The sequence below is a fragment of the Asterias rubens genome, chromosome 18 (assembly GCF_902459465.1).
Source record: "Asterias rubens chromosome 18, eAstRub1.3, whole genome shotgun sequence".
NCBI lineage: Eukaryota > Metazoa > Echinodermata > Asteroidea > Forcipulatida > Asteriidae > Asterias > Asterias rubens.
This window is the reverse complement of record NC_047079.1, coordinates 3,356,036-3,382,047: the sequence shown is the minus strand read 5'-3', so window position 1 is coordinate 3,382,047 and position 26,012 is coordinate 3,356,036. Positions and strand designations below refer to the sequence as shown.

The following is a 26,012-nucleotide window of genomic DNA, read 5'->3' as shown; positions in this document are numbered from 1 at the left end:
AGCTCCGTGTCGAGTGACATGCAACTGCTTGTAGTCAATAATGCAAGGGACGCGACGAACGGGGTCAAGTAGAGGAGAGCCATAGGGAGATAGCAGGCCAACCCAGAACAGACTGGACAACGGCCTTAAGGCCGACATGATGAAGTAGACATTCTTACAAAACAAACATAATACTAAACTCAGATAAAAGTACACCATTTCTCACCAATGACTATGTTTTATTACAAGCCAGATACAATAACATAATATGGGGATTATTGAACTTGGTAACGTTCTTCTTGGAAGTTAGACTTGATGACAAGTCGTTATTACTGCCCCAAACACACATTCTGCAGTTCATGCAACAGCCACAGGGCGATTATCGTTCATGCAACGGTCGTAGGTAGCGCGTGGCAAGATCCGTCAGCAGCTGACTCACACACATACTGGGGACGAGGATGCGTGTACCGTCCCCGTAACTACACCGCGCTTAACAATTACCGACTTGATTTCAAGACTACTTGGAAATAAAAAACTTCAACGCTGGCGAAGGCCAATATCTTTCACCAAACATTAGTTCAATATCAATGACAATGAACTTGAACCAAAGAACCAACTGTGGTCGCAACAAGAGATGCAAACAGGGGACAGATCTAAACCTGAACCCATAACCTTGTGACTGCAAGTCCTGGGCCAAATTCATAGAACTGCTTGAGCACAAAAAGTACCAAAGCACAGCCATATTTCGCTTACCAGAATAAGGTTACCAACCAAACTACCATGTCACATTTCCAATTTTTTTTACTGATATTCTACTCATTTCTGCTTAGCAGGTAATTGTTAAGCAGTATTTTCTGCGGAAGCAGCTCTATGAAATTGAGCCCTGAAGTCTAACCGTGTGACCCAACACTTGCATTTCGACTTTAAAGGCCACTCTACATGGAATAATAAACGAGAGACGACCACATTGTCCGAAAGTGGGAAGTTCTACGCCTGCAAACAGGGGACAAATCTGGACCTGAATCCATAACCTTGTGACTGCATGTCCTGCAATTAATATCTGTGACCCCTAAACTTTCATTTCGAACGTAAAAGAGAAACTAGATTTTGCATCCACTATACAAAATAATCATTACAGACAGACGAGCACAATATTCTTAAAGCCAGAAGTACTTCAAGTAAGAAAAAAAATTCAAATATAAGATGATTGTTTTGAATTTCCAAAATGTTATTTTTAAAGTTTTTTTTTAAATACTGGTCCATAGGCAACAACTTGTGCAGCAGCACTTTGTAACGTTGCCAGGAAAGCATTTTTCTTTTTAACATAAATATGAACAACTATTGGTCTGTCACCGGCTTAGAGCCAAAAAATAATTTTCCTTTTCAGACTGTTTTTTATTTGACCCTACACCAATGTGTACTGAACACCGTTTGCTCAGTGCCCCCTTCCCCAGTCCTGATGGCAAACATCCACATGGATACTATTCGGGTGGGATTCGAACCCACCACCCCACATTCTAAGAGTACTAAACGTCATCAGAATAGTCCATCACACCATGTCATAAATGACTACCTCAACGAATTATACCCAGATGTGAGAATTTTTACAACACAACCTTGTTCTCGCTACTACCGTGCTCGTACAATCCATATTTGAGTGCATTGAAACAAGAACGGCGCAGTTTGGGACCGGCAAAAAAAACAGAACCTTGTATTTTGCGAGCTCGTACCGACTGTATACAACAGGTTTCACCACGCATCATCGAGTTCACTTCCCGCCTGTATTTCCCGCCTTCGTGCATCACCGCTGATCCACCACCCAGTACTTAAGCAGCATGCAGCATCAGAGTCCAGCATTCTCCACAAGATGATCAGAGCATACTGATCGAAACGTCGAGTTAATCCAATGGTTCTTTTCAGAATCACCCCAACTCATTTAGAGATTGTTATTACATGGTGTTACTGCAAACTCTTCTATATCTTATTTCCACCATGCAAAGTTTCAAATCCTACCGACTGTATACAGTTAGTGTTGAACTTGACATGACCCCTGGTTATAAATTCTACTGTTAGATAAATGTACTGTACAATAGGGTGATGTTAATTATCTGCACTATTCCAACATACTCAATGATTCTGGCTGGTGGGAGGTACCATTGTGTAAACCGCATGGAATGTATAACTTTAGACAGAAGTTTAAATGTTTCATGAGACCTGGGGTGAGGATTTCACAAGCGGCTACAATGTATCATAACTGCAAATCTCTCAAATGGGAGACTTTGGTAGTCTTTGCATCACAAAGGTGAAAGTCAACTTCAAATTTTGACAGTTCCTCACATAAATCAGGCATGGTATAAATAGCGTGACGGTAATAGAATAGTGTCAGATACTTAACATCTAAAAGAGAATGTATGCAATTTGATTAATCATCTAAGAAGTCGTCATCTAGGTTGATGTCGTCTCCTGGATCTCCGACGTTGTCGTCGATATTGAGATCGTCTAAATCGAGGTCTAAATCGTCTTCTTGTACTGCTTCTGGTTCTGAAGGAGCAGCAGGCGTCTCTTGCTCTACGGCCGGGGTATCCTCGACTGGGTCTTCCGCAACTGGCTCCTCTGCAACTTCTTGGTCCTAATATCAAATAAATGAAACGTAATTAATATCCCAAACGAGTGACCAACCTTTTGCCACCACAAGATCAGTCGACCTGATGATGTGTCCAGGATAGGACGTGAAACTGTCGTCACAAATTAAAGGCAGTGGACACTATTGGTAATTACTCAAAATAATTATTAGCATAAAACCTTTCTTTATTACGAGTAAAGGGGAGAGGTTGATGGTATAAATCATTGCGAGAGACAGATCCCTCTGAAGTTACGTAGTTTTTAAGAAAGAAGTAATTTTCCATGAATTTGATTTCGAGACCTCAGATTTAGAATTTGTGGTCTCGAAATCAAGCATATGAAAGCACACAACTTCGTGCGACAAGGGTGTTTTTTCTTTCATTAATATCTCGCAACTTTGATGACCGATTGAGTTCAAATTTTCACAGGTTTGTTATTTTATGCATATGTTGAGATACACCAACTGTGAAGACTAGTCGTTGACAACTACCAATAGTGTCCAGTGTCTTTAAAAAGTAAGTCCAGTTGTCTCGATTATAACAATATAAATATTATATTATCTGAATATTTATTAATATATATGTAATAAATATCATTATTATTTATTATTATTAGTGGTTTATTCATTTGAATTAAAAAACAATCAAAAGGTTGACACCACTCAAATTTACCAAGTTTTTACAAAGTTAAGAAAATACAAATTAACAATAACCGGGTTAAATCAATGCACACACACAAAAAAAATAACATTATTGGTTTTTGCCATACACTGATGTGTGATAACCACTATATACCAAGTGTTTTTGCAAGTAACTCGAGTGGGATTCTAGCCCTGGACCTTTGCCATTTTTGAGCAGATGTCTTAGCACGTCACCACCATCATATTTCCCCCTTTAGATTTGTCAAACTCACCCCTGTAAAGCCTCCACTTTCTAATGCTGCCTCCATTTCTTCCAAAACATTCCTCTCCGAAGTGCTCTGAAAGTGAAGAAAAAAAAAAAGTAAGGTTCACTTTATCCAAAAATTTCTATAAAGAAAAACACAAAGAGTGCAGGGCCCTATTTCATGGCTCTGCTTACCGTAAGCACAGAAACGGCGCTTACGAAAGCAGGGAATTCTGTGCTTACGGCAAGCGTATTTCACGGGTTGGCGGCGAATTTGGGCTTCTGCATGTACGTACTCCCCATAACTAGGCATTCTACGCTTACAAGGCTAGCGCTTGCACGTAAGCGGAAAATCGTGATCGTAAGCGCAGAATTCTGTGGTAAGCAGAGCCATGAAGTTGGGCCCTGGTCAGTTGTCCATTTGGCATACACAGAAATTTACACAAATTTACACAAAGTCTGAAATAATTCATCCCTGCTTGTTAAGTACTCAGGGATGTGATTGGCTAATGCAAAACAAAAATTAACTGTGAGCGCAGAGCAGGAAAGCTTGCGAGCACGAAAGATTGCAAGCACGAAGCCTGCTAATACATTTGCCTTTGTTTTTAAAAACCCTACTCAGCAATCTGGGGAGTTCCATATGGTTTTATCTTCAAGATTTATGAATTTGATTTTTATTATTATTATTATTATTATTATTATTATTATTTACTTGACCTCAACAAATACAAGTATATCAAAAAGCACAGCGAAAGTTAAACGATAACACAACAAACCAATCAAAATAATAACGAATACAATAATTATTCAAGCAAAAAGGACACAATAATTATTAAAAAACCCCAGAACAGAACATAACAGGAGGGCAACTAGATGAGCAAAAAAAAAAGGAATGAATTGAAGCGGAGCATGCAGGCATGGGAAGTAAATCAACTGAGGGAAACAACTGGACAGACCAACAAAGAACAACTTATGTGGGTCAAGAACAACAAAAGTCAATTTTTTATTTATATAACAACAAATAAAAGATTTCCGGTTAAAACTGAGAAACACTCGGTGAGAGAAGATCTTTTGCCGACAAGTTTCTTACCGGTACGTCCGGGTAGGCACTGGCCAGGTACGTCTTCTCAACCGTCTTGAGGTACTGCTCCCCTTTGAAGGCTTCCTTAAGCCCAACAAAGAGATTCTCGTACTGGGTGGGATCAGCTAGGGCCTCGGCCGCTTTCCGGTTCACTTTGCCGAGGCTTTCCTTCCACGATGTCACGATTCTAACGGTAGGATTGGAAGATTAGATTAAATACCGTAAAAATATATTATATCTGTTTTTATAATCTCTTATTGTTTATTTGCTGGTGTTTGATGTTTGAATGTATTTTTATATTGTAAACCTAAACACAGTTCAGCCTTTTGGCTGCCAAGTTTGATTTTTAATAAACCAATATTTTTAAAAATATATCATGATGTCTGTGTCGAAAACCAGCACTTCCTGCAAAAAAAATGGGTTTATTTGCTCAACAAAATAAATGAGACTAATAATAAATAAATAAATAATAATAATAATAATAATAATAATAATATGAATAATATGAATATTTATAATGCGCCGGTATCCATCACAAAAGATGTTCGTGGCGAAAAAAACGGAACAAATAATTGAAAGAAATAAAGTGTAAGTATAGGCCTATACAAAGCTACTAACCCTAACCTTATAAAAGAACATAACAACACTTGATGGGCTATATATAAGCTTGAGTGAACAACCATGTTTTGAGAGTTTCTTTAAAACTACTCACAGAAGACAAGTTGGGAATGTTTTGAGGGAGTTTATACCAAAGAAGAGGATGAGCATTAGAGAATGATCGATCCCCCTGTGAGATTCTGAGCGATTGAAACAACAAAAAAGGCCCTTATCACATGAGGCAACTTTGCAGGCAACTTTGGAGACAACCAACTGCAGTGCATGCTACGGGACCACTTTTCTAGCACATCAATTTTGTTCAAACAGTATCTGAACATTCAACTGCAGTGCATGCTACGGGGCCACTTTCCTAGCACATCAATTTTGTTCAAACAGTCTCTGAACATTCAACTGCAGTACTGCTACGGGACCACTTTCCTAGCACATCAATTTTGTTCAAACAGTATCTGAACATTCAAATGCAGTGCATCCTACGGGACCACTTTTCTAGCACATCAATTTTGTTCAAACAGTATCTGAACATTCAACTGCAGTGCATGCTATGGGACAACTTTCCTAGCACATCAATTTTGTTCAAACAGTATCTGAACATTCAACTGCAGTGCATGCTATGGGACAACTTTCCTAGCACATCAATTTTGTTCAAACAGTATCTGAACATTCAACTGCAGTGCATGCTATGGGACAACTTTCCTAGCACATCAATTTTGTTCAAACAGTATCTGAACATTCAACTGCAGTGCATGCTATGGGACAACTTTCCTAGCACATCAATTTTGTTCAAACAGTATCTGAACATTCAACTGCAGTGCATGCTACGGGATCACTTTTCCAGCACATCAATTTTGTTCAAACAGTATCTGAACATTCAAATGCGAGTGGAATTTTTTTTTCTTGGAGATTGTCTGCAACTGGTTGCCTGTAAATTTCCTTGTGTGACATGCCCCTATGAGCTTTCAAATAACATCTACATGTACTCTAGGCCTAGGAAGCAGATTTCTCAACATCTATAAATGTACACACTATTCAAACATGGTTGAGAACTCAATCGCAATACTAAGCATTTATATGGCGCTATACAAAGAAAAAAGCACCTTACAAAGGGGGGGGGGGAAATAATACAGATGCTAATATTTTGTATGCACTTTTTCAAGCCACGTATACAAAGAACAGAGCACCTAAGAAAGGGAAGGGGAAAACAAATCAACCATAATAATGATGATAATAATACAAATGTTAGTATTTTGTATGCACTTTTTCAGGGCTACGTATTCAAAGAACAAAGCACCTAAGAAATGGGAGGGAGAAAACAAATCAACCATAATAATGATGATAATAATACAAATGTTAATATTTTGTATGCACTTTTTCAGGGCTACGTATTCAAAGAACAAAGCACCTAAGAAATGGGAGGGGGAAAATGAACAAAAACTTATATAAAAAACAACGACAATAGTAATGCTAATAATAACCACAAATTGTGATATTTAGTAAGCACTTTTTCAATCCAAGTAGGCCTCTCAAAGCTTCTAACACTAAGCACTCCTGAAACCATCGCAACTCCTTAGTATTATGCAGCATCGGCAGCCAAGTGGGCAGACAGGCTGCTAATCATTCACACAAACAATCTCTACCCTCACGGGCACCCACTGACTCCTGGGGGGCATAAGAAGCAATTATAGTTAAAGGGCCAGTCACACTGCAGCGATAACAAAAAACCGATAACGACACCGAGAGAACGCATTCTATCGGTTAAATTGCTCCGCGCAGAATACGCGTACACTTATAGACCTTATGCACAAGACGTCATTTCAGTAGGGCGCCCTCACCTAGAGGTAAAAAGGAGGTTGTTCATTGGCCAACACTGTACGCCGGGCGTCAAATCTGTGCGTCTCGATTGTTTCGTCACCGCTTTTCCCCTTAGATATCGGCTGGATGACGTCAATGCATAAGGTCCATTCAACCAATCGAGGGCGACGTGCGTGCATTGTTAATGTTCTCATTTATGCTCTCTTTGTTGATGCCTGTGTGTCCGCCCCTTAAGGGTCTTGCTCAAGTGCACACGTGTCATAACCAGGATTCCAACCCACATTCCGGTGACTCAGCCACCGAGACTCGAGTCCGTTGAGCTTACCCGCTCAACCTTGAAACAACATACTTACTCCGATATCTTGCTTGGCATGTACGTCCTGGCGAAGAAGGCAGCTTCTGGGTAGCGACCTGACTTACACAGTAAGGCTAGACACTCCTCAATCCTAGAAGAAGAAAATAAACACCACACAAATTATTCATTTATAAAGTGCTCAAGTGAAAGAGACAAGCCTTCACAGCAACAACAATCATCAAAGGCAGTGGACACTATTTGTAATTACTCAAATTAACTGTTAGCATAAAATCTTACTAGGTAACACGCAATGGATAGTTTAAATGATTGTGAGAAACGGCTCCCTCTAAAAAAATGTAGTTTTGGAAAAAGAAGTTATTTTACACGAATTTGATTTCGAGACCTCAGAATTAGAATTTGAGGTCCCGAAATCAAGCATCTGAAAACACACAACTTCGTGTGACAAGGGTTTTTTTTCTTCCATTATTATCTCCCAACTTCGACGACCAGTTGAGTTCAAATTTTCACAGGTTTGTTACTTAATACAAATTTGAGATACACCAAGTGAGAAGACTGGTCTTTGACAATTACCAAAGGTGTCCAGTGTCTTTAAAACAAAACAATTTACTTACTTTCCCTGCATGAAATACGCCAAGAATCCCACGTTGTTTTTGTCCTTCTCGTTGGCCGTGTCGGCCAGCTTGGAGACCATCTCCCCGTCCCCAGAGCAGCTGGCAAGCAGCAACAGCCCGCCGAAGTCTTGAGCTCTGTGGAGACACTCTTGAGCCAGTTTGAACTCACATTTGGCAGTTGCAAGTTCAGCCAGTTGTTTCCAGTTAGTTTCAGCCTGAAGACAAGATGGAATAGTGACAAGAAAATTAGGTTAGACAAGAAGTCAGGTTAGTCAGGTTAGTAGGATATTTTTGCTATGCACATCCATACTCCAAGAAACTAGGCACTCCAAGAAACTGCGTTTGCCCTGTATTAGCAAAGAATGGTGATCGCAGGTGCAGAAAGTCCTGAAAACACCACCGCAGAACAAACTTGGGATCTACATTCTGGGCAAATCTCCAAGCACACTTTCAGCTAAAGCAATTTGCAAAATAGATTCAATTGTATATGGTTTGCGGTAACACCATGTGTGTGTCTACTTGCCAGGTAGACTTTTTTTCTTTAGAAAACTGTTTTGCTATATATGTTCTACTACCACGGAGAAGATTTTCCGATTTTCGGGATACTTCTCAGTTCTGAAAAGAACTGTCCTGCTTTTCAACGACTACCTGGGCGGAAAAGTAGAAAATTGGCAGGGACTACTACTTTAGCTTATAGGATCGTTTTAACTGCACTAACGCAGAGCGAGTTCTTACATAGTGTCAGCTCTCCGACTAGCTTGCTCTAGTCAGTCTAGTCAGTGGTGTTACCACAAAACAAATATATATTGATACCTCACCATGCAATACCTCAAATCCCATGTACATACATTTACATGTACATACGATGATCAACTGACTTTATTTGCACGGCTTAAAAAAAACAATAAAGAATGCTAAATTGCCCATAATGAAAAAAGCCTAAAGCTTACAAATGCAAATCAAATCTTTATCAGAAAGAGTATTACTGTTCTAAAGTGAAAGACGTACCTCAGACTCAAGCGCTAAATCATACGCCGTCTTAAGTTCACCCAGCTGCAGCGCCAACTCAAACCTGTGCTCAGGGTCGCACGACACGGCCAGCGCCTGGGACTTGAAGCCCTGCTTCTCCAAGAAGTGAGCTACCCGGGTCCGCTGTTCCTTCGGGACTGTCGGCAGCACCTTATCGGCCGTCTCAAAGTCTCGTCTCATGACGGCCGTCTGGTACTCCAAGACGGAGAGGAGGATTGAGTAGCTGACGATGTTGAGTTCCTTGTCGCCGAGGTACAGACGGTTGTCCTTGGCGATGTAGCCGAGGAGGTACATCACTCTGTGAGATGAGACAAAAGTTTATATCGACCATCATAACCAACCGGTGTAGTGCACCATTTTTTTAAGTGTGGGTTCAGTGTGGGTTCGAATCCCTGCCTGGCTGGTCATGACTCTTGTGTCCTTGAGCAAGATACTTGACCATAATTACTCTGTCCATCAGATGGGACATAAAGCCATAGGTCATGTGTACTTGTAACACTTATTATGGGAGAAAGAGAAGGAGTTTAACTCCAGTTTCTTGTTTATTGCAAGTACCCTTGTCTATACAGTTTTCTTCAAGCTTCTGGGTGATTAACTTACAGTGATTAAAAGCAGTGGACAATATTAGTAATTACTCAAAATAATTATTAGCATATAACCTTTCTTGGTGACGAGTAATGGGGCGAGGTTGATGGTATAAAACATTGTTAGAAACGGCTCCCTCTGAAGTGCCATAGTTTTTGAGAAAGAAGTAATTTGATTTCGAGACCTCAGATTTAGAACTTGAGGTCTCAAAATCAACCATCTAAACGCACACAACTTCGTGTGACAAGGTTTTCTTTTTTTCTTTCATTATTATCTCGCAAGTTCGATGACCGATTGAGCTCAAATTTTCACAGGTTTGTTATTTTATGCTTATGTTGAGATACACCAAGTGAGAAGACTGGTCTTTGAAAATTACCAATAGTGTCCACTGCCTTTAAGTTTTGAAGTATCTGTGGTTTCAATGCAAATGGCAGCAGCTATGCAACATCTTGTAGAGCGATTTTTTTCCCCACATTTTTACAGCCAATTGTTCCAACTTTTGGGCATGCTGCCATGATTGGCCAAGGCCAAGATGGGGGTTGCGCCAAATGGTTCTCAGGCCTGATCCTCCACAGAGGCATTGAGTTTGATTGTCTCCATGCGCCCTGGTCATTGCCTTGGTGCCCTTGAAATGCTCCAGTAGTAATTTACAATTTCCTCATAGGGTACCCTTGACCTAGGAGAAAATGCCTTGGTGTCCTTTCCCTTTCAAAAACGAAGCCTGCAGGCAAGTGTCTATCAAACCACCCCCTAGACCAAAATGAAAGCAGAATGAAAAGTATCTGGTTGAGCCTTACCGATCAAGATGAGAGATGGTGACAATCTCTCCACCAACGTAGTAGTTGAGACGATTGAGTGAGTTGGTGTAAATGAAGCAGTCGCCGACCCACAGACCGGTCTTGACAATTTCTTCGATCTCCCCTACAACCTGTCAACAACAACAACAACAACAAACAGACACATTGAATAATCAAGTATAACAACCCAAGGCCCCGCGCTAAGCCCGTTTGTAAAGTAGCCTCCTAGGTCAAAACTGTGCATTGGACTCAAATTTTCACAGGTTTGTTATTTTATGCATATGTTGAGATACACTAAGTGAGAAGTATGGTCTTTGACAATTAACAATAATGTCCACTGCCTTTAATCCAGAGGTCATTGGTTCAAATCCTGCTCTAGTCATTTTGTTTAATGTTCAACCCCAAAACATAATTAATAGATAGATCTAAAGGGTGAGAATCTATGTATTTAAAAGGATCCATTCTTTGCCGCTTGACACGATCTATGCACTTATGCATTATTACCTCGAATGCTTCTTCAATCCCATCCTCTGTGATACCCTCGTTTGTTTCTTGTGCAGCAGCAACGGCCTCTGTGCTGAATTTGAGGATGAAGAAGGACTCGTCGGTAGCGATGCAAGCCAGCTCTCCGTTCTCAGACCAGTATACCTACAGAGGAGAGGGATGAGACTTAGGTTATTATTATTAACCCTCCTCTACTGTTTGACTGTTTCTTGAGACAACCAACTCATACTTGACAATCTGACAACAGTGGTATTTTGAGGCACATACATTAAAGGCAGTGGACACTATTGGGAATTACTCAAAATAATTATCAGCATAAAACCTCACTTGGTAACAAGTAATGGGGAGAGGTTGATAGTATAAAACATTGTGAGAAACGGCTCCCTCTTAAGTGGAGTCATTTCAGAGTAATTCTCCACGAATTTGATTTCGAGACCTCAGAGTTAGAACTTGAGGTCTCGAAATCAAGCATCTGAAAGCACACAACTGTGTGGAAAGGGCTTTTTTTTCTTTCATTATTATCTCCCAACTTTGATGACCGAGTGAGCTTAAATTTTCACAGGTTTGTTATTTTATGCATATTATGTCGAGATACACCAAGTGAGAAGACTGGTCTTTGACAATTACCAATAGTGTCCAGTGTCTTTAATGCAGAGAGTATACAAATATCACACACAAATTACAAAGCAAATCGAGTAACTATAACACCAAAAGCAGAAATAATAAAGCAAGGAATGGCTTACCTGTCTGGGAATGATTTCAATTCTACGTATCAGTTCCGTCGTGTCCCAATCATAGAAGGCTAAACCACTGCTGGAGCGGACACCGAGGAGGTGACCTCCGTATATACCTTCAGCGCCAAAGTCTGGCTTGAACGTTTTCTTTTCTTTGAAGTTTTTGTAGGTTTTGACGAGAGTGTTGCTTTCACGCGTTGCATACCTGAAACGAGGAAAAGAACTCCACATGAAAACTGCTAACGGTCTTTGTTGCCCTGGTCTTGACTGTGGTCTTGCCCTTAGTCAAAAGCGTCCTCTAGACTTTAAGATTTTCCAATGGAAGTGCCATGGTCTTTGTTGCCCTGGTCTTGACTGTGGTCTTGCCCTTAGTCAAAAGCGTCCTCTAGACTTTAAGATTTTCCAATGGAAGTGCCATGGTCTTTGTTGCCCTGGTCTTGACTGTGGTCTTGCCCTTAGTAAAAAGCGTCCTCTAGACTTTAAGATTTTCCAATGGAAGTGCCATGGTCTTTGATGCCCTGGTCTTGACTGTGGTCTTGCCCTTAGTCAAAAGCGTCCTCTAGACTTTAAGATTTTCCAATGGAAGTGCCCTTTGCAAGATGAAGATAACCTTGCCTTCTCAAAGATGCAATTCCAGCCACTGAGGTTTGAAACAGTAATCTAAGATGTTTAGAGGAGAGTGATAAAGATGCACTCGTATTCACTAAGAACCAACCCTTTAGGGCTACATCTTTTAAAATCAGAATCTACTTACTCCGACGAATCGTGTGACCACACAAACTCCAGGGCGGATCCAAAGCTTTTATTACGGAGTGCCATGGCTGTGTAGATAATGTACTCTCCATCACCGCACACGACGACAAATCTACAGGAATAAAAAAACAAATACACATTGAGCTTTCATAGATTCAGAGTCCAAGAACTCTTAACAAAATGTGAGGAAATTGACATCGATGAGACTGTGAGGTTGGAATGATTGTTAGAAATTGATAAATTATGACAAATTTTGCCTGGAAGATCATTTGGAGCAAAAGAATCACACTAAGGACAAATAGAAGAAGCAAATTACAAACTGACCCCTTGCCAGCGCGTCACACGCGGCGAATGATGCCACGCTCACCATGTTGGTGGGCAGTTAGGTTTACGTGTATTAACGCCGCGTCGCCTAAAATGCACACTTCACTGCATAACGCACGGCATAGAGTTTATAATATATGAAAACGCACAGTGAAATTGCCCACCAGTAAGGCGCATTCAAGATTTTTCTGATGATGACGTCAGGTGAAATCGGTCAATACAGAAATATTTAATGGTACAAAGCTTGGTAACAACAATACAGTCAAATCAAACGAAAATAGAAATTGAACTCAACTAAATATGAGTAACAAATGAAGAAGATTGCGACTAAAAGCTCTGCGTTGAATGAGCACAAGAGCCAGGGTGACACCATTTACATGGGTGGTGTTCTGATGAAGAAAAAAATTTATATCTTGATTCTCTGAATGTCTTCAATAGAGATGTACTGTACATGGTATTAGTAGTACTGCAAACGTTTCCAGACACTTTATGGAGTGCGGGGGTTGACCTAGCATGTACGCATGGTGTAGGCTTTAAAATAACAAGAATCTTGATTATTTTCCAAGGGCTAAACAAACCAAAAACAGACTGAAGTAGGAAGAATATCATGCCTGTGAAAACCAATTTACAAATGTATAAAAAATGGCTATATTGACCCATTTCATCTGACGTCATCATCAGAATAATCTTGGATGCGCCATTTTGGTGGTCAATGTCAACGTGTGTTGTTCAGTAAAGTGCGCATTTTAGGCGGCGCGGCGTTTACACGTAAACCTATTGACCACCAACATGGTGAGCGTGGCATCAGTTGCCGCGTGTGACGCGCGTGCAAGGGGTCAATATACAATAAAACTACCATAGGTAAAGTGAGTATAACAAAAAAATTTTAAAAGAAATGAAGGTTAAAAGCAAAAGGAACAACAACAAAACACAAAGGCAAAAGGAGCCAAAAACTTTACAAAACCTAAAACTAGTGATATTGGTTCTGACCTTCCGTTAGGGTTGTGGCTGACTGTTTGTGGGTATACATCACAACTTCCCATGTCCTTTATGGCAAGAGGCAATCGCTCACCGTCTTTCGTTTCTAGATCTAAGAGCAACAGAAGGAAGACAATTTAAAGCATCACTTCAACAGATATACAACAACTTTAATAATAATTTTGGATTGATTGATTAAGAATATGGTTTTGTGTTTTATCCTTTTGACGTGCAATAATAATGGACAATTGATAAATGAAAGGTTTGAAATGGCCTTTGCTTAATCACTGGCCATTCGACCGAAACATTTATTGGTTACAATCGCCAAAAACGCATCCCAAGTGAATGAGATCAATTTGTAAATCTTACCTCCCATGCTCTTGAGATTAGCCTGCTGTATCTCAGCGTGTTTGGCCCACATGATCTTCCCACTGGCATCCATGGACATGGCAGGCTCTTCTCTCCCAAGCTATAAAGTTCAAACAATCAGATATTTGGCCTTCAATTCAATTCCATTCAACTCAACTATGACCACAGATATCAGTAATATCAATAACAAATTCTTATATAGCGCATTTCACAATAACCGTATCAATGCTCTTTACATTAGTGCCCTGGTCATAGGGCCAATAACCCTGTAATGTTTCTCGGCTCCCTTGGGAGTATACAGCCCTGAGCTGCCTGTAAGGCGCTTGTGGCTTTAATTCATACACAATATCAACCTCTACCCTCGCAGGTACCCATTTATACCCCTGGCTGAAGAGAAGCAATTACAGTAAAGTATCTTAGACACTCTACGAGATAGTAAACAAATTCAGAACAATTATTTTAAATCAAAGACAATCATGAGCTGATTGAACCACTTGGCTGTGGAACCGCTCGGCAACAAACAAAGTTAAAGGAACACGTTGCCTTGGATCGGTCGAATTGGTCTTTGAAAAGCGTTCTGTAACCGTTTGATACAAAATGCATATGGGTAGAAAACTGTTGAATACAATGAGCTACACAAATATGCCGTGAAATTGCCTTTTTTTTTTTACCTCGTCGACTAATACGGTCGGCCGTTTATGTGAGTCAATTTTTTTACTAAGGAAAACCACGCAATTTCAAGTGATACTTGTGTGGATCATTATACTCTACTTTTAAAACATCTTTCTAACCATATGCTTTTCATAACAAACCGTTTCAAACGCTTTTTATAGACCAACTCATCCAAATCCAAGGCACTGCGTTCCTTTAAGAACGCATCACACAGCTCAAAGCCAAAACGCAGGTTGCCCGTAGAGATGGCACTATTGAGAACTATCTATTCGTACACAACACAAAGAGTATTACATTTTAAATGACGCAGAAACATTTCACGATCATCAGGACTTGCTAAGACGACCCTGCAAGGCACTGTACCAGGAGGATGAAAGAGAGGCAGGCAGAGAAAAGCCTGAGGAAAGTCTGATGATCGAAAGGGACGGAGGAAACTAATTTAGAAGAAAGTGATTGACACGTCTTCAAGGGGTGCCCCCCACGGTCAGAAGACTACGAGATAGGTAACAGGTTACGGGTAAAAACAGGCATTAAAGTTACATTTGGTAGTCCAAGGTTGCTAAAAATTAATACAAAACATACATCATAACAACTTTGATGAAGCTTTCAATCTAAATTTGCCAGGACTAACAAAAGTCATCATAAGAAGTGTTATTCACAAGCTGGATTGCAGTACATAAAACAGAAGAAAACAAATTTGTCATGCCTCCCATGCTCTTGAGGTTAACTTGTTGCATCTCGGTGGCTTTTTCGACTTTAGAATGTTTTTGTTTCAAATCAAAAACAAACCCGTACAGACCCCCCTCTAGGGATCAGTTAAGCATAAACAGTTGATGCTGGATGTCGTGTCAACACACCGATGTTTTTCCTGCTAGAATCCGATTGACATTGCCTTTATTTGTTCATGTCTAATCAGACGACCAGAACAAAAGAGTGGGGTCAGAAAGATTTGAATAAGTAGGCAAAATGGCCTTACCTTAATGATGATGCTTCCTTCATCGTAGCCCAGAGCTATACTGTTACTCCCCTTCATGTTAGCGATGGCCCACACACGTTCCAGTCCATAGTTAAGCGTCGTCTCTAGGCGATAGGTGTTAGCATGCCAAACACGTACTGTCCCTGTACATACAAAACAACAAATAAATGTATTAGGGCCAATTCAGATAGTCGGTGTTTAAAAAACATTTGGTTTGGGATGGGTTGGTGGGTGGGTCGGGTGGGGCGGGTCAAATGGGCTGGTGGGGGGGTCAAATGGGTTTTGGGGTGGGTCAAATGGGTTGGTGGGTTGGTAAAATGGGTGGGTGCTGGGTCAAAACAAATTTGAATTGTTTTAACATTGACTGTTCCGATTGATAAGCCCCTTAGAAGTGCAAACAACCTGCGGCCAAAATTGGTAATTGTCTAAGACCAGTATCAACGCGTTATGTGACCCAACATGAAACAGCAAACCTGCAAAAGCTTCAGCTTAATCGGTAATCAAAGTTGCAAGAAAATAGTGACCAGAAACTTTTTTTTTTTCACTGTTTTTCAAACATCCCGTTTTGAAAGTAACTATAACTAGTCAACTTGCAGGTACAACTAAGTGTAAATCTCTCTTTAGGAGGAGTGTTTGCTATGAAGAAGAGCCAGTGCAGTCTTGGTATTTCAAATAGTATACTCTGGCTCGTCTTCAGGAGATGCACAGAGTCAATCTTATCACTGTTATGCACACCTTTTTAAAACTGACCAAAAGTATGAAATTAATAGTCATAAAAAACAACAAATAGGTACATTGATAATACAAATTCATTACCAGTACTAAACCTCAAGTACCCTCAAGACAAGAGAAGTGGATTACAGAGCATGAATTCTTTACATCTGAAGAAAAATAACAACTACTTAATCAAACTCTGATCCTTGTGCTTACCGTCTTCTGATCCAGTCATAATGATAGGCAGCTCAGGGTGGTAACTCACACATGAGATATTCTGTGCATGTCCTTCCAGTGTCTGAACGCAGGTTTTATTCTAAAAAAAAAACACAGGACATCAAATGAAATATAAAGTTACAAAAATTACTGGTGCAAACTGCTTACCAAACAGAAGGACTAAATTTGTATGATGGCCTCGCATTTCAAATCTAGAAGAGTCGTTCTCAGAGGCTAAATAGGGACTTTTCGTTTTCGACGACGGATGGTTCTGCGACGGTTGTTCAGCTAAACGTTGTCGTTTTCAGCACAACGAAGATTCATCCCAAGTACTGTCGTAGAAATTGAGAGACGACCGTCCTCAAAGCCGACGCATGCGCAGATGACGCCAAATGTCATCTTTACCGTCGCAGAACCATCCGTCGTCGAAAACGAAAAGTCCCTAATGACAGCACAACATAAGGCAGGACAGTTCTAAGACTAAAGAAGTCCCCCTTGAATTCCGAAATCTACTTTATGGTAATAATAATAAATAATAATAATAATAATAATATCGAAGTCTTATATAGCGCACGTATCTACCAAACAAGGTACTCAAGGCGCTGAGTATATACAAACTTTCAGAAAGATAGGTTATTGCAGTGATGAATTTTGCGACCCAATTATTTAGCACCTTATACGGGTTTACAAGGTGCTACGGCGCATTAAGCAGCCACAGCCAGGAACACCGGGGCGAACCCCTTCTCTACAAACTCTTAAATAGCATGATTCCAAATAATGATCATTGAGCTTCAAGCTGTATTACCCCAGGTCACTGGGCCATATATTTTATTCCTTAAACCATCTCAGGTCCCTTGGGAGTATACAGACTGTGCTGCCAGGTATGTTCATGTAACACAGTAAGTTATATCCATTACAAGAAACATCTCTGCCCTCGCAGGTACCCATTCACCCCTGGGTGGTGAGAAGCAATTATACCCCAGGACATCGTGGCTTACGATCTACAAAACAGAAACTTCTTCAGTAAAAAATGACAAATCATCGACAGGGGGAGAGAAGTTTTCAGAGCACAGCACTGAGGCTTTGGAACTCCCTACCTGAAACTGTAAAACTTTCCAACTCAATTAAGCAATTATTTCTTATTATGTTATGCTACTTTCATTGCTTGTTGGTTAGTAGAGCAGCGCCGTGAGCACCACTTGCGACGGATACCGGCGCTACAAAAGTGTCCATAATTATTGTTATTATTATTAAGTGTCTTGCTCAAGGACACAAAGTGTCACGACCAGGACTCAAACCCACACCCCAATGTACTAAACTGCTCGGCAAAGAATGACTGCAAGTCAAGAATCCTACCTGGTAGTCCCAGATCTTAACGAATCTATCATCAGCTCCAGACACTAGGTACGGCTTGTCTCCTCCGCAGTAGTAGTCGACGCAGTTCACTCCCTTCTCGTGTCCCTCCAGGGTGAAGTTGGGAGTGCTGGACCCAAGCTGCCATACCTGTAATGCAAATGTTAGAGTCAGATTTTTACAAACTTATTTATTCACAAAATGGTGATGACTTAAACACCTACATGAGCTGAATGTTTTCAACGGAAATGGTATTGTAACTTGTTTATAATGTACTTGTTCACCACTTAAGTGTCTTGCACTTGTTCACCATTTTAATGTAATTTTGATATGTGTACACTTCTGAATTTTTCGTAATTATCGATTAAAAAGTTAGGCCCCAACCTAAAGGTTTTGAAAAACTAAAACAATTCTGCCGTTGAGAGCGCGCGTCGAAGGACAATGCCGCTGGCGTCATTTGTGGGAGTTTGCTTTGTTATACCTCCACGCTGCAACAAAGCGGCTTTAAAAATTGGAGCTCCCAACTATGACGTTTTGAGAGTGATTACGTAACAGGGCTTTTCGCAAATCTCTCAGAAAAGCGCCAGATAAGGGCATTCGAAATGATTGTTTTTTGACACAATTGAAATCTTTTTATAATCATATGACTCGATATCCTTATTCGTTGAAAACATTTGAAGTGAAATTCAGCAACGTTCACGACTTGACATTTTCGTTCAAGCAGGTCTTTAAGCCAGGCATGATATTTGGTCCTTTGAAAAAAGTAGGAACATTTTACAAAGTACAAAGCCTGGCCTATGTGTCTGCATGGTGTAGGCTGTAATAGACTATTTCAGTCTATTTAAATTTATTTAATGGCCCAAGCATTTTGGCTGTGATTGTAGCATTGGAAAGTGACAAGCCACACAAATAATTACCATAACTATTACTAAGCCCAACCATTTTACTATCAGTGCACCCTCCTGCCCAATGAGCTCTTAATTATAATAATAACCTTTATCTTCCAGTACGCGCTATTCCACCAATCAGATGCTTGAACTGGAGGGGGGATAAAAACCTATATACTACTTCCTATGTTTTATATACTACTTCCTCTGTTTTTATTGCACAGTGCGTATTATGAATGTCAATGCGTCACGCTCCATATACGGACAGTGCCAAAAATATATTCTAAACCTTGTGTGCTTCGTCGCGAAATAACGTTCTGAAATTTTTAACTTTGTGCGTTGCACGTGAGACTGATAAACGCGTCCCATATCCAACGAGGCCAAAGGCCGAGTTGGATATGGGACGCAAAAGCGCTATCTTTTTCTGTATTCCACTCGCGCTTGTGTGATAACTTATAAAAAATTTTCCTATGAATGCAAAGTGCTCGGAGAATGACAAAGAAAATACAGCAATGTAAATAATATCATGAAACCAAGTGGATATACCACTGCTAGACTGAGCCTGCAGCACTCAAACAAGGGGAAAGAGTTCAGTTTCTTTCCCATTTCAATTTTTATAATCCACTGCAAATATATCCATAAAAACATATTTTATACGAAAGTTTGAAAAAGCTATAAGCCCCACTTTTTGGGGGATTCCCCCTGAAAACTTAGTTCTGCCTTACCTTGACTGTTCGATCCAGCGAGGCGCTCGCAAACGTATTATTGTCTTTAGGGTTGATGATGATCTGCATGACGTAATGTGTGTGACCTTCAAAGATCTGCGCACAGGACCACTTCTTATCCCAGTCCCATAGCTTTATCAACATGTCATCTGCAGAGGATAAACAAAGAGATTCAACTTAGTATCTGATGCAGGGGTGGATTTCACAAAGGTAGTCCTAACTTAGGACTAGTCCTAAGCAATGCTAAGAGATAGGAATGGTCCTAAGTTAGGACCAGTAACTCATCCTAACTTAGGACTGGTCGTATCTCTTAGCATTGCCTAGGACTAGTCCTAAGTTAGGACTACCTTTGTCTGGGTGCCCTTCAAAAGTTTCCAATAAGCCTTGTTTGAGATATGGTGGACACAATGCTATAACACTATAAGGTTTTGGTAAATTTGTGTGTATACACCCAGCAGTGCAATTCATGTCATGTTACTAATCAATATTGCAGGTTGAATTCATCCAAACCTGATGCTCCACGGAGGCATCAAAGATGATTATCCCCCTGGTCACTGTATTGGTTCCCCCCTAAAATGCTCCGGTAGAAATTTACAATATCTGCTTAGGGTGCCCTTTACCAAGGAGAAAATGCCTTGGGGCCCTTGCCCTTTCAAAAACGAAGCACACAGGCCTGCACAATACGACTAGTCTTCCCTCAAGGCTGTTACTAACTTACCACTGCTGGTGAGTATGTAGGGCTGTGTTGGATGGACACAGATAGCTCGGATGTAATCGGAGTGAGCTTCAAAGTTATGTACTCGCTCCAATGTGTTGTAGTTGAACACTCGAATCTGCATATCATCCTGTTGAGCAAAACCAAAGACGATTCGCGTCAAACACATTGTTACTTTTTGAGAGGTTTCGAACACAAGTAATTCACAATACAAAGCACTTTTAGTTTACTTAGACCATGGAGGAAGGAAGAGAAGAAGCTCGAACGACCCACAAAACTGCAGAGTAACAAAAGAATATCCTGACAATGCCCCTGTCTGACCAGTGGAAAAAGATAGGTAACCTCCAGCTGGACGGCCAATTAACGAGCAGGATTAGATCTCTTTGTACAAAAGGTGTGGTACCGCCAGACTGCGCTGTTGCATTCGTGTAAAGTTGAATGATTGGAGACAAGAATTGTGAATAATATACACATTTTCATTTACCGTTTGTGGTATCACGGAAACATCATGGCATATTTTTACATTTTTTGTGACTTTCTGGTCATTAGCGGTGGTTCAAAATTTGGGTATTAGCACACAAGTATACACAATTTTTATCAGGTCTCAAAAAGTTTTTTTTTTTCTGTATTATAGTCATACGACATACGACACCATAGTTGAGTGAAGAACCAAGTGCGCACGCGCAAACTCACAAACGCCAGGTCCTCCATTGTCTGTATAAGGTATGTGGGTGATTACGAGGTGTCGTTAAACGATCGCGGTACCACCGGTTCGAACTTTTGAAGTCCCTTCGTTCGAGCTCCTTCTCTTCCTTCCTCCATGCTTAGACACTCGCAACTCAGCGGGGCGCACACAGTTTAGAACCAATTGGCAAGTATGAACATGACAACAATTCACCGGCCTCACCGTGCAAAATTTAGCGATACCTGTAGGACTGCACGTCAACAGCCATGTCTAAAGCCATTTGTGCAAACAAAATATCAAGATCAAGATCAAGCGTTACATTCTGTTTGATACAATATCACTTACCGAGCCAGCAACCACCCAGTTCTTCCGAGTCACAAATCTGGCAGCTCTCACTGGAAGATCACATACTTCAAAGGACTTCACAAGTGTCTGCAAAAACCACAAAGGATATCAGAAAATAAAGGAAATCAACCAATCAACCAATTAATTTGCTGTCAGTGCTCTAAAGTCGACAAACTTCCTTTATCCTGATATTGTTCAGTTCGGAGTTTACAGCTTAAATGTTTTAACACACATCACTTTGAGCACTACAATCATTCAGAATACATCAGAACCCAAGAGGTGTTACGCAGAAAATATTGCCAAGCAGTTGTCTGCTTAGCGAAAATGTGCGGGATTCCTTACAGGCCTGGAGTTTCATCTATGAAAGGGCAAGGCCATTTTCATTTTGCAAAGGACACTTCCTTCCAAGGCCATTTTTATTACAGCCTTGCCCTTTCAAAGGAAAATCTTAGAGTCAATTTTTGAAGGGGCACCAAGGCCAAGACCAGGGGCAACAGAGGCCATTGCCTCAGTGACCTGTGTGTAATTTGTGCTGTGCTTAGCTACATGAAGTGTGCTTCATGAAGTTGTGGCCTAGGGTCAGACAGAAGGACTGTTAAAAGATGTCAAATTGAGACAGACCTGTGAATCATGGTTCCAGATGTGAACGTTGCCGTTGTACAAGCTAGCTAACATCCATGGTTCAGTAGGGTGGAGGTCCACACACTTCACACGGTCGGACCGTGCAGAGAGCTTGCGCTGGATATATGGGGAAAAAAAATATTGTTAATAATAGTAATAATAGGTAATTATATGCAATTAATAAGTTATTATCATTTGGCCTTAGGCTTTAGGCATTCCTTAAGCCATCTTGAGCTGGGTTGTCTTTGTTACTAATTCCCAGCTGTTCCCGCTCCCAGTCCAGACCATTTCCTGTCCTTACCCAATCTACCCTCATCTTTCATCTATTGTTCACATGTTCGCTGTTGTATCCACACCTTGCTGTTAGTCATCTTCATTCAGGACCAGTGCTTTAGTTACTAATTAGCATGTGGCCCTATAGGTAGTTCTGAACAACATGTTTATTTAATTTGTTTTCCTATTGCTAAACTTTTGTTTGCAAGTTGCTTGTTACTGTACTTTGTGAAATGTTATTGTGAAATGGCCGAATAAATAAAAATAATAATAATATTAACAATAATCTCAACTTAGTAGCATGCAGCACCAGCAACCCAATGGGTGTACAACTTGCTAATCATTCACACCGACAATCTCAACTCTGGTGAGTATTCATATAATCAGCGAGCTTTCAGATTGAAAGTATTTTGGAACTTAGTTGTTAATTTAAAGGTAAAGTAAGATTGGTAGTGTTTTTTAAAGACACTTTTGGGGAGGTAGTTTTATCAATCTTGTACTTTTAATAAACGAAAAGTTGTTATTACCTTAATATCAAGTCTGAGAGGCTGTAAAAAAAAAGACAAATCAAAATGTTATAGCTGATATAAATATCGCAACAACAACTTTTATAAATAATAGTGGCTTATAGTGCTCAGGTCCGTCACACAGTGACGCTTCAACATTATTACCCCTGGTCACTGGGCCTTAAATCATTCCCGAAACCATCTCAGCTCCCTGTGGAGTATACATGTAGTTGTACAGCCTATGCCGCCAAATATGTAGCGCACTAAAGCTAATCAATCACAAGAACCAACTCTGCCCTCACAGGTACCCATTTACCCCTGGGTGGAGAGAAGCTTGTGGTTAGGTGTCTTGCTCAAGGACACAAGTGTCACAACCGGGATTCGCACCCACACTCTGCTAAATAGAAACACCAGAGCTTGAGTTTGGTCCTCTTATCCGCTCGGCCACGACACCCCATGACTAAGTTTTTGTCCAACACTCATGTATAATACCAAAAAACAATTTCTTTTTAATAGCATGCCATATAGGAAAACACTACAGAAAATGTTTTGCGATTTGCTCCACGGAAATCATGTTTTGCTACTTGATATTGGCATTCAGTGTGCACAAAACACTGTGCGCAAAATTGCTACGGTCTGAAAATATTCCCTTCTTTTGAAATCCTGCAGAAACCAAAAAGCATGTTCACAGTTACTTTTATATGCTCCATCTTTTTGAAGTGGGAGGTTTCAGACAACTCGTCTGTCGGAAAACTCGACTGTTTGGACGTCTGTCAGACAACTCGACTTAAACCATGACAAGTCAACAGATGGCCTTGACGGGGGCCTCAGCACGGTGCGCACACAGGGCCGGGAAAGGGTTTGGTTAGGGTTAGAAAGTTGGGGTTAGGGTTAGGGTTTACAGGAAATTCATGTAAACATGTCAGTGACGGAGGTCGACGCTCAACCGTCGACTTGTCTTGGCCATCTGCTGAGTTGTCTCAAAGTCGAGTTGTCTGACCAGTTGAGTTGGAGTTGTCCGAATGGTCAAGTTGTCCGACGGATGAGTTGTCTGACATCCTTTAAAACACCTGTTTCAACCAGGTACTCCACCCTCGAACTTCACAAAACCCAGCCAGAAGGTACGTGGAAATTCGAGTGCCTAGCCCTAGGGCCTAGTACCAGAGACGCAAAAGCGCCTGTTCGATGTAAACAAATCTACTTCGTGAACAAAATGACCATCTGAACTGCATTCTATTTTTCTAGATTGTTGAGCGTTTGGGTTTTCAGTGCAAGAATTGACATGCAATTTTAACAATACATTTTGTACTTTTTGTAAGAATTAGACAGCAAAAATCAGCTCAAAATTTCACATAACTTAAATAATATAATAAATAGAGCCAACTGATAAACAGATTTTTTACTTTACTTTTATTTTAGTTTGTAGGTTTTAATTAAAAAAAATTACAAAATGAAGAATGTCATTTCAAATTAAGGTGTCAGGACACTTCGTACCTTTGCCACTTCGTACCCTGGACACTTCGTACCTTTTGAAGGTACGAAGTGTCTTTGGACACTTCGTACCTTGGACACTTCGTACCTTCCCTTGAGACACTTCGTACCTTCAGGATTTCTGCATAGTTTCTGAATTTTTGCATCAACCTGAAGGGTCACATTGCTAGTGTTGCCAATAGACTTATTGCACCGATTGATTACTTAATAATAATATTACGTGTTTCCACATGTAGCTGTGAATTAAAGAATTAAACTCAAATGGTGTTTTATTTGTTTACATGTTGACCGATAGTGATGAGTAGGCTATGAAGTAAAAATGAATCAAACCCAAATGTTTTTTTATTTAATTATTTATCCACTGATTATGTTGCGCTTCGTGATGAGTATGAAATAAAAAAGAATCCAAATAATGTTTTATTTATTTACATGTTGAATGATAGTGATGAGTAGGCTATGAAATAAAAATGAATCAAACCCAAATGGTGTTTTATTTAATTACTTGTCAACTAATTATGTTGCGCTTAGTGATGAGTATGAAATAAAAACGAATCCAAATAATGTTTTATTTATTTACATGTTGAAGAGATAGTGATGAGTAGGCTATGAAATAAAAATGAATCAAACCCAAATGGTGTTTTATTTAATTACTTGTCAACTGATTATGATGCGCTTCGTGATCGATGAGTTGGGGTTTTTGCAAACCAGTGGTTAACAAAACATTAACAGCTAATGACCCATTACAGCTAATGACCCATTACCACCACTTAAAAACTGGTATTCCATCTTTTCCTATAATATCCGGAAACATCGGATGACGTAATGTACACCGGGCCTCAAAAACTTCCAGCGGAGCGGCGCCCTCTATGGCTGACTGGAACGAATGGCTGATCCGCACGAATGTTACAATATTAAATCATGATATTTTAAACTTCACACTGACAAGGACTTTCACATTTTAGACATTAATAACAATTCATGAGGTATTCAGTTATATACTTTTATAATTTTACTGAAGGTACGAAGTGACTCGGCTGACGGTACGAAGTGACTTATCTGATAGTCACTTCGTACCCCGCCCACGGTACGAAGTGACCAATTTGGGTACGGTACGAAGTGTCCCGAAGGTACGAAGTGTCCAGGGTACGAAGTGGCAAAGGTACGAAGTGTCCGACATCCCAAATTAAAAAGACGAATGATATGCCTTTTGGCAACGTTTTTAAAATACAGGACAGTTTATAGGCTATTTAAATTGTTAATAAGCGTAATAAACCCTAACTAAACTTAACTTAATTAAAAGGAAAAAAGATAAAACTTTTTGTTTTGTGTCGGAAACAAACGGAACACTCATGTTAACACACGTTACTTCTTGAACGTGAAAACTTGATCTTATTAAACTGACGCACAATTTCTCCTTTTCATGAACATTCACTCCCAAATTTTAAACACATGATTACTGAATAAATGAGTGGTTCACACCAACTTTTATAAAACAAAACTGTTACTTTACGACAACGTTTTAAGATGCTTTTTCAGAACTTACCATCTTCGCTTTTGCACTAATCAGACAGACTAGACGTGTGTGTTGGATGAACTGACGTGTCAACTCTCGCCAAAAGGGGGAAGTCTCGTCAAAATCAACGAGAACTTTAAAAGAAGCAGGCTCCCGGCAAATGGTTTTTATTTCATAAGACGTTGGTTGTGTATACTGGGTACTAGACATAGCTTTAGAAGCATTCCATTTTTGTTTCTAGGCAAAACATACTTTCAGGTTTTTCCAAAAATTGTCTCAAAAGTTACTAATTATCGTGGATTGTATAAATCAATGGAAATTATTCTT

The 26,012-nt window shown here is 40.1% G+C and overlaps 1 protein-coding gene across 1 annotated transcript; it reads right to left on the bottom strand.

Annotated features, from left to right (window-relative positions):
• Positions 1–2,237: 2,237 nt before the first annotated feature.
• On the bottom strand, positions 2,238–25,757 carry LOC117302433 (coatomer subunit beta'-like). Its single transcript, XM_033786382.1, has 21 exons — positions 25,716–25,757; positions 22,703–22,723; positions 21,903–22,019; positions 21,282–21,368; positions 20,255–20,381; positions 19,537–19,685; positions 17,928–18,074; positions 16,572–16,671; positions 15,642–15,784; positions 13,994–14,093; positions 13,637–13,736; positions 12,324–12,434; positions 11,579–11,774; positions 10,836–10,979; positions 10,332–10,462; positions 8,929–9,247; positions 7,921–8,135; positions 7,347–7,439; positions 4,576–4,753; positions 3,514–3,579; positions 2,238–2,608 (listed from the first exon to the last, which is right to left on the bottom strand). The coding sequence occupies exons 1-21, from the start codon at positions 25,716–25,718 to the stop codon at positions 2,402–2,404; spliced, it is 2,754 nt and encodes a 917-aa protein (XP_033642273.1). The 5' UTR covers positions 25,719–25,757; the 3' UTR covers positions 2,238–2,401.
• Positions 25,758–26,012: the final 255 nt, after the last annotated feature.

Coding starts and splice junctions, on each gene's coding strand:
- LOC117302433 (XM_033786382.1), bottom strand. Junction 13,737..13,993: donor TAATCTCAAGAGCATGGGAG/GTAAGATTTACA, acceptor TGTTGCTCTTAG/ATCTAGAAACGAAAGACGGT. Junction 8,136..8,928: donor ATTTAGCGCTTGAGTCTGAG/GTACGTCTTTCA, acceptor TCTTGTCTTCAG/GCTGAAACTAACTGGAAACA.